This window comes from Anabrus simplex, chromosome 3 (assembly GCF_040414725.1).
Source record: "Anabrus simplex isolate iqAnaSimp1 chromosome 3, ASM4041472v1, whole genome shotgun sequence".
NCBI lineage: Eukaryota > Metazoa > Arthropoda > Insecta > Orthoptera > Tettigoniidae > Anabrus > Anabrus simplex.
In genome coordinates, this window is record NC_090267.1 from 239195866 (window position 1) to 239213676 (window position 17811).

At 38.2% G+C, this 17811-nt stretch overlaps 1 protein-coding gene across 1 annotated transcript in view; it reads left to right on the forward strand.

Moving 5' to 3' along the window:
* The window catches only part of Ctr9 (RNA polymerase-associated protein Ctr9), a 346065-nt gene that overhangs the window by 67470 nt on the left and 260784 nt on the right, over positions 1–17811 (forward strand). The window contains exons 8-9 of the mRNA XM_067142937.2: positions 11494–11804; positions 15463–15671. Coding sequence (XP_066999038.1) covers positions 11494–11804; positions 15463–15671 — 520 coding nt within the window. The remainder of the gene's footprint in view (positions 1–11493; positions 11805–15462; positions 15672–17811) is intronic.

Consider the following 17811-nt stretch of genomic DNA (forward strand, 5'->3'; position numbering starts at 1 on the left):
TCTGAAAAATTGGCAAAACAAAAGAAATTACAGACAGCGGACGCCCTACAACTTCATTTATATAGATTATTCAGTTTTTTCCTGGTTGAACTGTGTGATTGTTTTATGTTCCTTATGTACAAACTGCTGACTCTTCAAATACATTACAGTATTCTTTATCAGGGTGACTGATGTATCTCTACTTGATCTGAGGTAATCAATCTCCCCAGGTAGCTAAAATCAACTTATGCAATTTTTTTGAAACGTTTTCCCTTACTTGACTTCGGCAGATTGTTTACTTGTTCTTTAATATTCTTAAGGTAAAACCAGAATTTCTGTAAGCATGTAAATATTCAAGAATCATTTGTGGAGACAGCTGTTTTAGCTAAAGAACATAAAGGAAATGCTATTTTAAGACTGCTCTTAGTATTTCTATATTTAATGGGAAGGAAACAAACGTGTGAATATTTGTCCGAGGCTGGAAGCAATTCTTGAGAGATTTCAGTCTTGATGTGGTGGAAAATTTTGGATATTAAAACCTGTTTGTTTCCTTGTCTACTCTCTCCTTCATGTACTTTGTTTTCCTTGTTATGTGGTTAACTGGCTTTCTGCTCATCCTACTCTTCTTTGAAGAAGGCTTAAGATGTTTGAAGAATAATCATCTCACTGTGTGTTAATGCTCACTCCAGTAATGAAGCTAGGAACCAAAAATGTGCTTGTTTTTGGGCTGAGAAGAAAGGGATATGGAAGAACTGTTATTTACAAGAAAAGGTTCAGTCAATAAAGATGGCAGTGTATGAATACATCATTGTGGTTTTGTAATTTTATGTTCACCATTGTTTTCCTTCTGTTGCTCCCTCACAGCGCCCTTATCTGTCATTGTGAAGAATATGAGCACCTACTAGGATAAACACAATAACTGGTCATAGTGGGAAGAGGGAGCTACAGGAAGAATAGACACACACAAATTTGACAACATAAAAGGATAAACACAATCCTTAATTCAATTCCATCTTCACGTAGATGGGCTCTTTCCTCATCCGTTCCAGTTCTTCTACTTCCGTGTTTTACCGAGCTGGCTCTTTTCAGCAGCATATGTGAAATTATAGACTGTGTGTCCATGGGCAAGCTCTGCAAAGTCAATCTCACTTGGATATGAGATACACAAGAACCTCGTTTATCTGGCTCTCATTAATCCGGATCCCTGGATTATCCAGATCGAAAATAATAAAAATATATTTTTACTTGTACAGTATTTCTTTTACGGGGTCGACTCTTCTTGAATGTCTTTTCCGCCAACGATAATTAAGGACAGGAATTGGAAGTAATTCGGCCATGGTCTGTCAAAGGTACCGCCCCAGCATTTGTCTGGAATTGAGAATGAGAAACCATGGAAAAGCATTCCCAGGACGGCCGGGGTGGGATTCGAACCCACGTCTTCTGAATGCAATGCACAACTAACGTGCCTCAGCACGAGAGATACGTTGCTCGATAAACGTTTAGTCACTTCATCGATCACTCTTTTAATGACGGTCCTGCTGACATGGCGTCCATGACACTCATCCACTACTGCCGACAATATCTCTGGTTCACATCGTTGTTCAATAATGACCCGCTGTATGATTGCTTGAAAGAGGAAGGGAATGAGTCATCATATTCAGTGGTCTGTGAGAGATCACATCAGTAGCTGAAGGTTAACACTATGTTGTACATTTACAGTATTTTCCTTTGCAGTATTCTATTGTTTGAGTGAGTGTGATAATGGCTTCAAAACTGAAGAAAGTGGTTGTTTCCATGGACAAAAAATTAGAAGCAGCTGGGGAAAAAAAAAAAAAAAAAAAGCTGTAGACTATGGCATAGGGACTTCAACTGTGTCTGATTGGAAGAAAAACCAAAAAGAAATTGTGGACTTCTGCTTTAAAATGATGACAAAAGGTAGTTTAGAGAATGGTGCCACAGTAAAGAAAACTAGAAATGAATCTCTGGATGATGCATTATTTATGTGATTTAGTTAAAAAAAAAGAAAGCATGGTGTTCCGATTTGAGGGCCGATTTTAGAAGAAAAGGTGGTTAATTTAAACAGCAAGCTAGCAAATGGAGATCCTAACTTCACAGCTAATCAGGGTTGGTTGGAAAGGTGGAATGCTCGTCATGGCATACACCAGCTTTCAATGACTGGTGAATTTTTATTTTATTTTTATTTTTTTAGGGGATAAAGTCGCTGCTGACAGTTTCATAAAGGAATTTCAGGGCATTATTTGCTCCAATAACTTAACACCAGATCAGATATATAACGCCGATGAAACTGGGCTGTTTTATCACATTCTACCAAATAAGACATTAGCGTCTAAATTAGATGAATCGGCAAGGGGTTATAAACAATGAAATTGAAATAATAAATAAGGTAGTTCAACCTATTCAATACAAATAAATATGAAATGTAGTATTACATTCCTATTTAATGAAAAGCGGAAGCGGTACTGGTTTCGACCCTAATCTGGGTCATCATCAGCTGAATAAAATGCAAAATAAACAATGCGAAGATAAATAAGAAATTAAAGAGTGAGTCTTTCACAAAAACTGTTGAAGAGGCAAAATATGTTAATGGGGATTGGCACTGTTCAGTTTTAAATCGTAAAATCTAGAAGAAATAGAAAGTCAGTCACTTATAAGAAGTAAGGCGCGATCTTCTGAATAGTAGCACAACACTCGCAAATGTCAGTACTGTCTCATAATGTTTACAAGAAGAGGTGAAAAGTTAAATGAGCCAGCGAATGAGGCACGAAGTCACAATATAATTAATGAATATGAAGTCCCAAAATTGTTTAGAAGTCGAAGACGAGTCACTTGATTGAAGCAAATTACTAGCTCTTGAAGATCAGCGCAAAACGCTCAATGTCCGGCATTGTGCTTTCAAATGCCAACTGAACTTGCTGAATAGCTTGATGAACCAGTCTGTAATTGCTTCGGTTGTGAAAATGTGTGTGTGTATATATATATATATATATATAAATAATACAATTTAATATCATTTAAGAACGTAAACAGGATTTTGTAGATTCTTTAGAACAGTTGACGTAAGAAACAATTGCCTCTTCAACTGTTTTTGTGAAAGACTCACTCTTTAATTTCTTATTTATCTTTGCATTGTTTTTTGCATTTTATTCGGCTGATGATGACCCAGATTAGGGTCGAAACTGGTACCGCTTCCGCTTTTAATTAAATAGAAATGTAATACTACATTTCATATTTATTTGTATTGAGTAGATTGAACTACCTTATTTATTATTTCAATTTCATTGTGATACATTTCAATACGGAGCATTATGAAATTTTTATCTTTAAAAGGGGTTATAAAAGATCCTATTACAATTATAACATGCGCCAATGCAACTGGAGGGCATGAATTTCCTTTCCTGTCGATAGGGAAATAAAAAAATCCCTGTGCTCTTAAAAATGTGAATCGATCTGCCTTGCCGCTTTCTTACACATCCCAAAAGAATGCATGGATGGAGAGTGAAACTTTCAAAAACTGGTTCCAAGAACACTTTGTGCCGAACGTAAAAAGGTTTTTTAACAAAACAAGGTTTGCCGCTGAAGGCAATTTTGTTCGTTGACAATGCGCCGTCATTTCCGGGAGTAGAAGAGTTGGTCAGTAGTGATATTCAAGTGAAATTTCTGCCACCCTTCTGCTCTGTTGCAACCAATGGACCAGGGTGTATTGGAAAACATCAAGCAGTTACACAGGAGGCAGCTGCTCCACAAACTGATTGAAGAAGGTGGGGGAATATGGTGTAATTTTGGTATTGACATCAATAAATATGAAAGACATTATTTATATGATTGCATCTGCATGGGATCAAGTTAGTGAAATGACAATTAAAAAGTCTTGGAAACATCTATGGCCTTCTATCTGTGCATCTATCTCAGAGGTGTGTGAAGTTGTGGATTCTTCTGAGTTCCTTGACACATTTTCATGCATTTCCGGATGCTCGAATGTAGATGAGAACGATGTAAATGACTGGTTGAAAAATTACTGTAATTCAGGCTACAGCATAGTGATGGCAGGTATTGATGAGAGTGATGGTGAATTCAAAAATGAAACCGGTGCTCCATCAGAAGAAACAATGACTCACGGAGAGGCAACAATGCAGCTGGACAAACTGATGGCCTATTTAGAATCCCAGACGGAAAGCACACCAGCAGAACTGATGTTACTAAAACATCTTTGTGATCGTGCTGCGCGCAAACGCTATACAAATGTAAAACAAAAAACTTGCACATTATTTTAGTGCATAAAACAGAGTTGTAAATGTAAGAAAAGTGTTCTTATATTTTTTGTACAGTTGAAAAAAGGTATTATTGTACAACTTATGTTAATAGATTATATAACATGTACTGTATTATTTTTTTAGTTTTTTCCAGATTTTCAATCATCCGGATTAGTACCGGTCCCACGTAATCCAGATAAGCAAGGTTCTTGTGTACTGTATGGTAGAGGTCTGCTCATGCTCGGGTCAGGTCCTCTGGCTTAAATTAACTAATGCTTGTTGTGCTCAGGCTTGATAAAAAGAGGCATTTTTAAAAAAATCTTTGAGTTATAATTAGTTTTAATATCCACACCAGTTGCTGAATAATTTTGTTTTAAATATCTTCCATCACTCTTATCCAGAGAGCTTGTGGGTCGGACAGTGAATCTGTCCTCCATTATTAGCACCTCCCTGTAGACACTAGAGATGTGAATAGCTTCTTGGTTACTCATCTCCACTGTGATGCTTCACGTAGGCTATTATTACGGTGGGCTCGCCACACCCAAAGAAAGTTTATACCTAATTGCCAGGTTGCAAGAGACAATTCTCATGGTTGGTCCATATTGAAGCTTACTATAAGCAGATTATCACAAAATAATTTATTCTATTGTACCACCTATTCAATACAAGCCACATGCTGCGTGGGTGAAATTTACATAATACTATGTACACTTCTTAGGAACAGGCAGGAGATGCCGGAACAGTCAATTCTACTTAGCACCACTACCTTATCAAACAATATCCCTCTACAAGTAAGAATATTTACACACGACTGTTCGTAACATCAAGGACACAATTCAACAATTAACTCTTTCCGGTCTAACTGCGACCATAGCTCTCAGCGGCCGAAATTACGCTCGGGCCGCGCTGCAGGCATAGCCCGTAGTAAGGTTTGACAATTCACTAAAACTCGAGAACGAGCTATGCACGCATTCTGGTGGTTACATTGTGTTTCTTCATGTATTTGTTACGAGAGTATTTAAGCAGATGGTGTTATTATAAGTCTTAAGTTAGAGAATTTATGATATCTTCGATCAAAATTTATCAGCAGATGTTGTCACTCAGTGAGCTCTAAGACATGGCTTCTCGCGGCAAACATGTGCTTGACGAAAGTGATATTTTATGATATATTATAAGTTTATGCACAAATGAACATATTATTGACATATGAATTCGAAACAACTTCTTACATTTCATTATGATTGGAGTTTGTTTTACGGCCTAGCACATGTTTCCGCGTATTTCAAATTCGCGTGAATGCGTAAGATTGTCCGCATATTAGTAAAGTTTTCTGTTTAGAAGGCTGTATTTTCTCTTTCTCAGAAGTCTTTTGTTGTAAATGGAACAATATTTTTACATTTGAGTAACTTTTGACAAAATTTATCAATTAAAATAAAATTTCATTATCATTATTATAATTATTACTATTATTATGAAAAATTATTATTTTTATATCTTACTCATTATTGTTGTTTTTAATTACAATGCACATTTTATATTAGCAAAGTAGGGTAAATCTAACAGTATTTCAGAAACCTGTACTTGCTTAGTTATCCGTCAGACCTTTTTCCATTCGCAAAACATGGTATAACATATAAACAATTTTAAAATCTCAAGTGATAGTTGACATAATATAAACAGCGTTTTTCAAAACTAGATGCTCAAACAAGCACAAAGAAAAAAAGAATCGTGCAAATATCTCCTACAGGTACAGAGATATAATGTTTTAAATATCCTTAAAAATGCCCAGTCCAGAACGTTTGTTAGGGATATTAAGGCCCAGACTGGAATGGGTTAAGCACCAGCCTGAACTTGGATTTACGACACCGCTTTATGCGACAAAAACATACAATCATTTTTCAAATGTTACAGCATTTTAATCACAACACTCAACATACCTAAATTATTCTCAATCTCTAGCTGTTGTTTATAACTATGGGACATTATTTTTGTATCAAGTTCAGATACAGAATTCTTGGGATTATTATACCCAAAGAAGATTACTGTCTTATCATGACTGTTACTAGCCCAAGTTCTGCAAAGTCATGGTTTTCATTAAAAAAAAAATGATTTTAGTTTTCATTTACATTCTTTTAAATTTATTTCCCATGAGTCCAGACACCATTCATTTTCAATACTCTTAGTTTGTAATAGGCATTTCTCTATGTTATAATTGTAGCATGTTAACTTAAGATGTTTTTAAAGTGTAACATATTTTCAGTGTATTCCTTGTTCTCAATACTTTTAGTTTGTAATAGGCAGTTTTCTATATTATAACTGTAGCATGTTAACTTAAGATGTTTTTAAAGTGCAACATATTTTTAGTGTACTCCTTGTATGATTGGTTAATGATTCTGACTTTTGACCTTAAGGTTACCTACATGCTGATGATGCCCTTAACAAGGGGCAAAACATGTTCCTAAGAAGTGTACATAGTATTATGTAATTTTCACCAACGTAGCACGTGGGTTGTATTGAATAGGTAGTACAATAGAATAAATTTTGTGATAATTTGCTTATAATTGCCAGGTTTTGGTGAGGCTGCCTCTAACCTGGAGAACAGATGCTGCTTGCTGGACTGAAATAGCATTTCCTTCTCTGGGGAATCAGCACCCACTTAAAAGGGCTTCTCCGCCCAAACTTGTTGGCCCTCTTAGTGTCAAGTTATTTACTGCTGCCCAACTCACAGTGTTGTGTTGCTGGCTATTATGGTCTACTTCATCCCATAGCAGGTGACTGTGGCTAGACCCTATTGAGAACTTAAGCAGACTTCAGTGTTGTACACGGTGACAGTTACTTAGTTAATCACATCTCAAGTATGACAACAATTGTAACATTTTCTCGTTATCGCTTCTTCCTGGCTAAAGAATTGGCAGTACTGAAGACGCAGAGAATACTGGAAATTGTGGAATGGGAAGAAAGTATGTATCAGTGAAAGACTTTGAGTTACAAATACTAATCACCAGGTTGCTCATGGCCAAAAAAGGACGCATCCAGACATTGAAAATACGCTTTGCGATTATGTAAAAGAAGAGCAATAAAGACACACAGTCAAGTGAAATGTGTCGGCTAAAGGCTTTAACCACAGACAAGGAATTAGGTAACTGGGCTTCAAAGGTAGCCAGGGCAGGCCACAAAATATTTTTAATTGCAAAGAATTAGCCTTCTGGAGGAAAACTGGCATATTTCAGCAGCTTCTAGATGATTGCAAAGGAAGGTCTTTTTTAATTTTTATTGCTACATAATACATTTGCACTGGGAATATTTATATACTGTATACTTCCAGAAACTGGCAACGTGGATCAAATGTTGGTATATTCTGAAAAGCCGTGAAGAAGCGATAACGAGAAAATGTTACAATTGTTGTCATACTTGAGATTTGATTAACTAGGTAACTGTCACCGTGTACAACACTGAAGTATAATGGGTTTAAGGTATTACTAGGATGGTAACAATCTTGCCTTGAATAATACACACACCTGAATTTTTTTGGTGGTGATTAACAAAAAAAAAAAAAAAAAAAAAGTAATTCATACGGTTGGCAGCAATGGCACACTGAAGGTTTGGTAGCCCTGAAGATGGTTTTCCATGATTTTCCATTTTCATACCAGATACATGCTTTGGCTGTATCTTAAATAAGGCCATGGCTGCTAACTTATGTCTCGGGAACACAGCGCGCGGAGCTATTCGGACCATTTCGGCTCTCTTTGGTTCCATGAACTATACACTATGTACGCCAGTTGTCGCGATGGATGTGGCTATTGCAGACTGCTTAGCGAACAACATTTAACTATGTATTTCCTTCAGTCTCTTCTCAAGCAATAGTGCAAATAAAATCTGTCCTTCTAGTTGCAAATATTTCTATTTACTTCCTACTATCCTGTTTAGAAGATCTATGATTGATCACTGCAGTTCAGATTAAGGTAACAGTAAATTGATTGCAATGTGTTGCTCTTCTGTGGCTGTAGGCTTTGCGATGGATAATGCTGTTTTTTATGACGTTCCTTGGTAGGCTTAAATCATCTTTGAGGTTCAAATTTAGATTTTTTTGTTGGTAAAACTGGAGGTAGTGAAGATGCAGATTTGCAGGCCTGAATGGTTGGCAATAAATTTTGCAGACGTTTGTCAATAATGTGGAATCTTCGTCAGATTTAGCCTCATTTAGGATGTGCACGAATTTATCCAGCAGTATTTCCTGCCTCTTCGCTTTACTCTCACAGGACTTTGCTGCTCCAAGGCAGTGTAGTTCTTGGATTATTGCAAGTTGTTCATCTGTAGTGGATGCCTCATGGATTATTAAATTATTGTGTGTAGCCTTAGCTGCACTGGAAGACTTTCTACTTGCTATTCTGCATATCAGATGAATGTGTTTGCACATGTTGAATTTGATTGCTAAATCTGGACAGCTGCAAGTGAATGTGTGGGGGCATGTCTCGCCCTCTGTTACAATGCAGTTCACATTTACACCTGCTTTCACCCATTCACTTTATTTTGCACAGTTCATTGGAATTTTTTGACTGCACTATTCACACATCACTGTCATATATTGCATCTCCTGTGTCGAGCTGAAATGATGATTTGTGGTCTTGCCTTATGGCCTAGTTGTACTTCCTCTTAAAATAATAATCACCACCACCACTTATGGCCGAAAGCTTTGGGGTCACTTTACCTTTATTCAGATGAATAAGTCTATCATAGAGTTTGTCCCTTAGATACCTCATTAGAACATGGTTGGCAATACCTAATCGTTTGGGCTTGTTTCCCTTTAGATATATTTGATCATTCCATGCATTCTCTCCAAGTGCATGTTCATATTGAGACCTGAATGTTGATGATAACAATACTCCCAGCTTGGAGCAGATGCCCAATCATTATTTTCAAAATATGTACCAAATTCTAAAGTGTCTCGGTCTCCTTTCAGAAGTCGTAGAGCCTCTCAAATATCTTTCGAAACGCCTCTTCATCTCTCTCCTGCCTTAGCATTCTAATGATTTTGTAGATTTTGGCTTGTTTTTCATGCCCTTTAATCCTGCAAAGATTTTTCCTTCAATCTAGATCTATGTGCCATGAGCAGAACAGTTGATGCTGAGGTGGTTTCATAATTTTCAACCAAGCATTATGAAATACTTCTGCCATATCAGACATAAGTACATTTGGTTGAAGTGGAGCACAGAGAGTATCCAGAATGACTGCTGGGAAAATCTCCATAATTGGTTGGAAAACCTCCTCTGTTGGAAAACATGAACGAGCGAGGAAAACCTTGAAATAACTTGTGTAACACTAGAAGTGTGTCATTTCAAATCCGTAAGAATTAAGCCCATGTATGCTGTCCATGCAAATACAATTATTTCCATAATCGCGTAATATTTCAATCTACTTCTTGCATTTTCTTCACCTGAGAGTCCACACTCATGCTGTCATTCGCATGTCTAACTGCCTCGGCTTTTAAGTTATTATATCTTGGTATGTTGTGAAGATCTGTCTTCAAGATTAAATCACCATGCTGTAATTCGCTGCTTTTAATTGAAGACTTAATAGAGTCTAAAATGCAGTCAAAGGGAATCTGCAGTGATATTTTCCTTGCAATTTTGTTACTTTTTGATTTTGAAAGTCTTAACCATCCTTAACCTGTGTTTTGCAGAATGAAACCTCAACTTTGTTAGAAAGATAACATGTAACATGTGTTACTTCCCAATATTTTCTGCTGGCGCTTGTTTTGCCCTCTGGATTTATAAAACACCATTACGATGACAGTGGAATGAAAATTTTGAGCAGTTATTTGTAGCTCTAACCCAACGTCCCCTGCTGCATACAAACTCGCATAGATGATCTTTTTTTGACCTTAGATTTCCAGTTATAAAAATCACTCTAACTAGAAAATTCCAGTTTCGTTAGCTGAGTCTATATCATGTTGCAACGAGAAATGCTGAAGCATGTTGCTTCGTGTCGCTCAGTCATATTTACATAATGACAAAGTACTTTTGACTCATCTTTTGCAGGGACCTTTTCATGCTGGCTGAATGTATGCCGCTTAAGAGAGTCACGTCCTGCAGTGGAGAAATCGCGTAAGTCACACTTAAAACTGTGATTTTGGTTGCCACGATGTTTGGTACTAATGTGCCTCATAAAGTTTTTATTTACACTAAATGACTCACTGCAGAAATTATAATTATACCTATCCATAATTACAAGATAAGTTAACCCTATCCAGCCCTTCAGTAATAATACCTTCAACTCACTATGGAACTCTTATAAATCACAGGAAAACTTTAAAAAGCCTAGAAACTTTAACACAAACACATCAAAACAGGACAGGCACAAAACCGTTACTTGCCAAGGGCGCCTTATGCTTGCGGAGTCTAGCCTAGTTCGTGAAGGAAGAGAGTCGAAACAATCCGAGTGGCTCCACACGTTTTGTTCCTCTTCTCCACCCTGCTGTACTTCCCAAGGGTGCCTTATGCTAGTGGAACCTAGCCTAGTTCATGACACTGAAGAGAACCGTAACAATCCAAGTGGCTCTACTTAGTGTTGTCCTTCTCCATGCCTTACTTCCCAAGGGTGCCTTATGCTAGCGGAGTCTAGCCTAATTTGTGAAATTGAATAAAGCCGAAACATTCTGAAAAGCTCCACGCGCTGCGTTCCCGAGATACAAGTCGGCTGCTACCTTCCCAATCCTAGCCATTTCCCATTCTTGCGCTGCCGGAAATCTTTGATGTGTTAGTGCGGCGTAAAACTGCTAGGAAAGAACCAAACCACTAACGATGAATGTTCTTAATGTTCATCTTGCTGTGTCTTCCCTTTCTTGTTCCTGTCCCTCTATATTTCACTTGAATGTTTCTTTTAATTACCATTGATTAGTCAAACTGAGAACTCTAGCATGGAGTGTTTGAGTAATTGTGTGAGGTATACTTCAAATGTACCTGCAGGGTTCTTCAGCAAGACACCATGTGTAACTAGGAGAGCCTTGAATTTTCTTGGATATAGTGGGAAGCAGTTGCATGTTATTGAGATGGCCTGATTTTCTGCAAAAACAGTGTGTTAAATACTGGCCAGGATGTTAGCTCTAGAGATATAAACTTCTGCTTGAAGGATTAGTAACTGTGATTTGTTATTGGATGTATAATATGTTGAATTTCACTTATGCCATGTAAATATTAACTGACACTAGTGTTTTACAGAGATATTTATTATATTTTTCTTGTAGGCTGCCCAGTGTTTTGAGAAGGTATTGAAAGCACAACCAGGAAATTATGAAACAATTAAGATTTTAGGATCCTTATATGCTAATTCTACCAGTCAGTCAAAGCGAGACATAGCTAAGAATCATTTGCGGAAAGTAACCGAACAGTTTCCAGATGACGTTGAGGCATGGATCGAATTGGCTCAAATCTTGGAACAGTCCGACCTCCAGTTAGCTCTGCAGGCTTATGGTACAGCGATAAAGATTCTGCGTGATAAAGTGCAGGCAGACATCCCTCCTGAAATTCTAAATAATGTTGGAGCTTTGCATTATAGGTAAGTGGGTGTTATTTTACTGTGGATGAGATCATGTATACAGTACTATTCTTGGTTCATACGTCCACAAATCCCCTTATTCTTATTATGCTCACCTTTTAATGAAACATATGCCATTGGTTAACTATAATATTGTGTTTTGCCCTTGTATGTGTTTCTAACATCCTGTCATTGATGAGAATTTTATTTTTTAAAACATGCATTTGTTCTTTTCCATGAGATACTCATAGGATTTTTTAAAATTTCTTGTGTGTCCATCTGTCCTATGTTCCTCTCGTACCTCGTGTATAAACATGCTCTTTTTTTCCCTACCCTTTTTATATGGTGATCCAGCTTTCTCCTTATTCTACTCTTCCTATATGAATCAAGATTTTTCTAGAATGATCTTCTTGGAATATAATTTCTCCTCTGATCAATTGAGAAGCAGAAATATGCTCATTTGGAGATAAAAGATTGAAGGAACAGTGATTTAATGTGAGAGAGTCGCTCAATAAAAATAACAGTTTGTAAAGAAGTGAACTTAGTTTCCTTCCCCTGCATGTTTTCATGTTCGTCTTTGTTTCCTTCCTGTTGCTCCATCTGCCTACACTAGCCCATCATTGGTTGTGTATAATGTTTTAGTTGTTTCCATTTTATTCCTTAGAAAAGAAAGTAAAATTTTGAAGGGTATTTTGCTGACTTTGTCAAAATTTGTTATACCGAGGGCCTGCACTATGTGAGATAAATGCCAGATGCGAAGACCGCACTTTGGCAAGCTAGAAGTTTAATATTTTCTTGCAGACTACCAATGGATTTTAACTGTGGTATTGTTATGTGGAAGATGTAGTAACATGTTAATGAAAATTTAGTGAAATTTAGTGCAGTGGTATACCTGTTCCTGGGTGTTTTAGTTTGTTTAGTGCTATTTCCTTTGAAATTGTATTACTAGAGTCTAATATTAGACTTTTATTGGGCTATAATGTGGAAGTTTCAGCCAAGAAATGAATTGGGACTGAAATGTACACATATAAAGAAATTTTAAAATGAGTTAAATATATAATGAAACACAGAGATTCTTGTAGAAAATGAAAAGACTGAAAATGTTATATGGACACAATAAGTAAAATTCAAGTTATGTATCTTATCAAATAATTCCTACCACACATTACAGGTTTTTTCTTCTAATATTAATTACATGGATGCATGGTACAATAAAAGTACCCTAGTTCTTAATCAATGTCACCAATTATGTTAAGATGTAAAATAAATTAGTAAACGTGGATATCAGTAGTAGGCGGCGTGCATGTGGTGGAGGATCAGTAATTTTATTATTAATTATTCAATTAATTGTTGCTAATTTAACAAGTAGTTACTTCATTTTTTCTAAGACAATGTTAAGAGTCGTAATTGGAATAGAACCCAAGCTTTTGGCATGCACTCTAACCAACTCGAACCAACAAATAACAGTGTGGCAGCATTAAGCGATGATGCTGGAACCACTATGGCTATCACGAAAGCCTGTTATTATGCTGCTTGTGTGTTATGCCCGTTGCTCACGATAAAATGTTTTATAAAATTTGTTGTACAACTAATTGTGGTGTTCACGGTAAAATTGTGTTATAAAATCCATGGAAGCAACTAAATTCTGAACTAAAATATGTATGTGCTGCCAAGAATTGAGTTCGAAGCCCATATATTATCTTCTCCTTCACATCAGCCTGGCTTGTGTTCGGCTAAACTTGTGACATGAATTTGGGGATTGAGTTTTCTGCCTCCCTTCTTGCATTTCTGTTGTGATACATTGAGTTTTAACATCATACGAACACTGACAGCTTCCTTAGTCCTCTCGGATCCTGCCATTTTAGAAGTGTTTATGTTTACAAATGAGCTTCGCAATCTTCTCACGTAGTAGCGCCATCATCATCATCATGTTAGCTTCGGCAATTGGTTCGTTTTGCAAAATTAATTTTACAGAATAAAACATGTCCTATTTTATGAAAAGCTTTATCAACTTGCTAGCTCAGCAAGTCTTTAAAAACTCTGTGATACCTGGACAGGAAGCGAGATATATTTTTAAAATACACTGACTGAGCAAATGTCATGGGATAGTGGATCACTGATGCACAGGTGTGTTGTCTGCGCACCACACGCCCCCGGTGTCAGCGGCAGTTGTATAGGAGACCTAGTGAGCAGTGGCTGTGCGTGACAGGTGAAACATGGAACGTCGTCATGAGCTGACACCGTTCGAACAGGGTATGGTGGTCAGTGCCTGATGGTGCGGGAATTCGGCTTGACACAATCAACCGTGTCCAGGGTGTATTGTGAATGGTTGAATGCGGGTGTCGCCGTCCACAACAGACGAATGACCGGCCGTCCAGCCACCCTCGATGACCGTGACTGGCGACATCTGAGACTGATTGTCAGTAGTGACAGACGAGCAACCGTGCAACAAATCACGGCTCACTTCAACACAAGCCGTGCTAGACATGTCTCCCTGTGGACAATCCGTAGGAACATGGCTTCTATGGGGTATGGTAGCTGGCGACGCACACGGGTGCCACTGTTAACCCATCGTCATCGGGAACAACGACGCGCATTTGTCACCAGTCACCAGGGATGGATGCTGGAACAATGGCTTAACGTGATATGGTTGGATGAATCACGATTTCAACTGCACCATGCCGATGGGAGGCACCGCGTGTGGCACAGACCACATGAAGCGACGCATCCCGCCTGCCTCGAAGGTGTGGTCCAGGGCGCTGGTGTCTCTGTTATGGACTGGGGTGCATTTTCCTGGTATGGAATGGGCCCCCTAGTTGTTCTGGAAGAGACTTTGAATGGTAGGTGGTATGTTGAGCTGCTCGGAGACCATCTCCACCTATCTTTGGCCTTCCAGCGCCCAGACGGTTCTGCAGTGTTTCAAGATGATAACGTGCCACCACATCGCACCCATGTTGCCCGGGAATGGTTCCAGGAACATGCAGCGGAGGTCCAACGACTGCCATGGCCACCCAAACCCCTCGATATGAACCCTATCGAGCATATTTGGGATGTCCTGGAACGCAAGGTCTGTGCCATGGATCCTGCACCCACAAACTGACCAGCATTGTCGGCTGCTGTGCGAACAATTTGGTGTCAGCTGCATCCGGAGGACTGCCGGGGACTTGTCAACTCACTTCTATTGCGTCTCACTGCAGTTCGTAGGGCCAGAGGGTGCCCCACACGCTATTAGGTAACTATCCCATGACATTTGTTAAGTCAATGTATGTACATATATTACATTATAACAACTTATGTTTTGTACAGCATCATGCAGATTCAAATTCATCACGATTTGCAGCCATCTTGATTCTTACAGTAGAGTCCCAGATAGGAGCGTTAACTGCCTCTCCAACTTCGGCATATCTAGAGAATACACACAAAAGAGAATCGTAGCATGCGTCTTCAACTGAACTTCCAGATAACTGTGCAAACTCCCACCTAAATTTAAACCGCGCTTTTATCTGGTTGTTGTAGTACAGGCCCTGAAAAGTTTAATTGGAATTTAAGATTGGTGTATGAAGTAGATCATCTTTGTTCTGTCATGTGGGTTTTGTGTATGATAAAATTATCGTTACGAGAATTGTGTTTGGAAAAGTTGCTTTCAGTAAAGTGAAAAAAGACATCCTTTGTTTTACAGGTTAGGAAATCTTGAAGAAGCGAAACGAAATCTGGAGGAGTCGTTAAAACGTTCGGAAACTGAAGCTCAGCACGATGCTCAGTACTACAACTCTATAGCCATCACGACGACGTATAACTTGGCAAGACTGTTTGAATCTCTGTGTCAGTTTGATCGTGCTGAGAAACTCTATAAAGATATCCTTATAGAACACCCAAGTTATGTTGATTGTAAGTTTTCACCTATTATTCTCTTATATAGTGTTTTGATTTCCTGCAGTGATCGTCATGAATATCATGATATGAAAATCGCCTGTTCCCTCAGTTTTTGTTTATGAGTCATATAATTAAATAACGGAAAAGAAGCAAGTGTTCGTATGTAAATCGAAGACAGGCAACTACCTAGGAAATGTGTACGATGGATGTATGTATGTATGTATGTACGTGTACGTACGTACGTACGTATCAGAGCCATCTACAGTTAAAGCTGGAAGGTATGCTTGGCAACGCTGTATCTTATCTGTCAAGCGGAGGCCGAGAGAAAAGGGGGCGTGTCCGATTTTCAATGACTTCACTCATATTCACTACCTTTAGACCAACACAATGATTGTGATAAATGCACATTCTTTGTAAAATGGTACTAAGAAACACACACATCAGTGAATGCATTCACTGAAGTTAGAAATACACATTTTTCATGAATATAACAAAACACTTTAAGAACAGTACTCACAAGCTCAGTTATCGTAGAGCGTTGGTAATTTCGTCCGCTTAGTGTTTTTATCCTCACTGCTGACATAACTCGTGTTCTTCATCTGCTTTCAGTACTTATTTAAGATGACATTGGAAAATGTAGACAATAAACAATATATCGCACACTCACAATGACGGCGTCCAAACCAGAACGTTGATTGTCATCTCTTCCTAAAGCAGGTCAGGATAGAGAGAACAGAAATTCTTTAAAATTTTCACAATCCAGGTAGTCTTCGTATACCACTGTTCTACAGACACACACAACACAATGTGATGGCACCACTAACCCACCTCTCTGAAGTTCTTCAAAAAAAGGGATCACCTGTTTCATTACTCTGCAGGAGACCTAAACAAGTGTCACAGCTTATCCTTCTGGATATTGTCCTTAGTGTATACTCAGAAATGTACAGTATATTTCCCTTGACATCTCAAAATGCCCACCAAAGAATTCACATGATAAAAGTGAGTCTAACTTGGTTATTTCTTGTATATTGAGCCTAATAACATCTGTCTTGATGGAATCAGACATTTCTAATTGGCTACAGCCAAACCTCACTTTTCCATACCATCACAACTACCACCGCAACCCTAGACACCCTTAAACATAATTTTCATCTCACTTTCTAGGACTTGAAGTGCAGTAACATTGTAGTTACAACCCATAAGCTATAAGTACTGACTAAACCTTCTTTCTAAGTTATCACTTTGAAACATTCTTGACAGCAAATAATTTGCTTTCACAGTCCCAAACGAGACTTTTTGAGTAGGGCCTAACTCTTCTTCCTTTTAGTGCAAATAGTAACAATAATATTATTTGCTTTATGTCCCACTAACTACTTTTACAGTTTTTGGAGACGCCGAGGTGCCGAAATTTAGTCCCTAGGAGTTCTTTTACATGCCAGTAAATCTACCGACACGAGGCTGACGTATTTGAGCACCTTCAAATACCATCGGACTGAGCTGGGTTTAGAAAGCAGCTCTACAGTCCAAGCTACTCAGCCCTGCTTAGCCTTCACATTATTTCGATAATAGGATCTGCGTATGCTTATTCTATCACTTATCGTCTTATATGTACTCGAATCTATCCGTGAAAAATTAAATTAAATGAAACACGAGACGAATTTCACTAGACATCAACATACACGGGTAGATCCCGCGCTTTCGCCTTCGCCTCCACTGGACGTTGCCAAACTTACATGACTCCGGCTTGTAACTGTAGCCGGCCATGGTATGTATACTTGATTTATATTGGTACTCTTGAATCTTCACTTTCCATTACATGTTGGTTTTTAATTTTGCATATTTTATTTGTTATGCAAACAGTAGTGTTCATGTCACCTTGAAATTCTTGTTCTGTCTGATGGAACAGATGATTGTTTACAAATTTTTGCGTGTGTGAGTGCTCTAATATCCAAGCTCTTAGATACAACCCGTGATGATGGGTGGTTTACAATATTAATTTATTCGTGCTCGTTGTCTTTGGTCAACCAGTTGGTTGATCCTTGTCTCAGTTGTGAAGATCATTATGCTAGTGTATGTGTTTCTGTGTCCAGTGTGCGAACTGCACGTTATGGTGTTGTGTAGTGTGTGATAATGAAAATGATGATAATAGTTATTA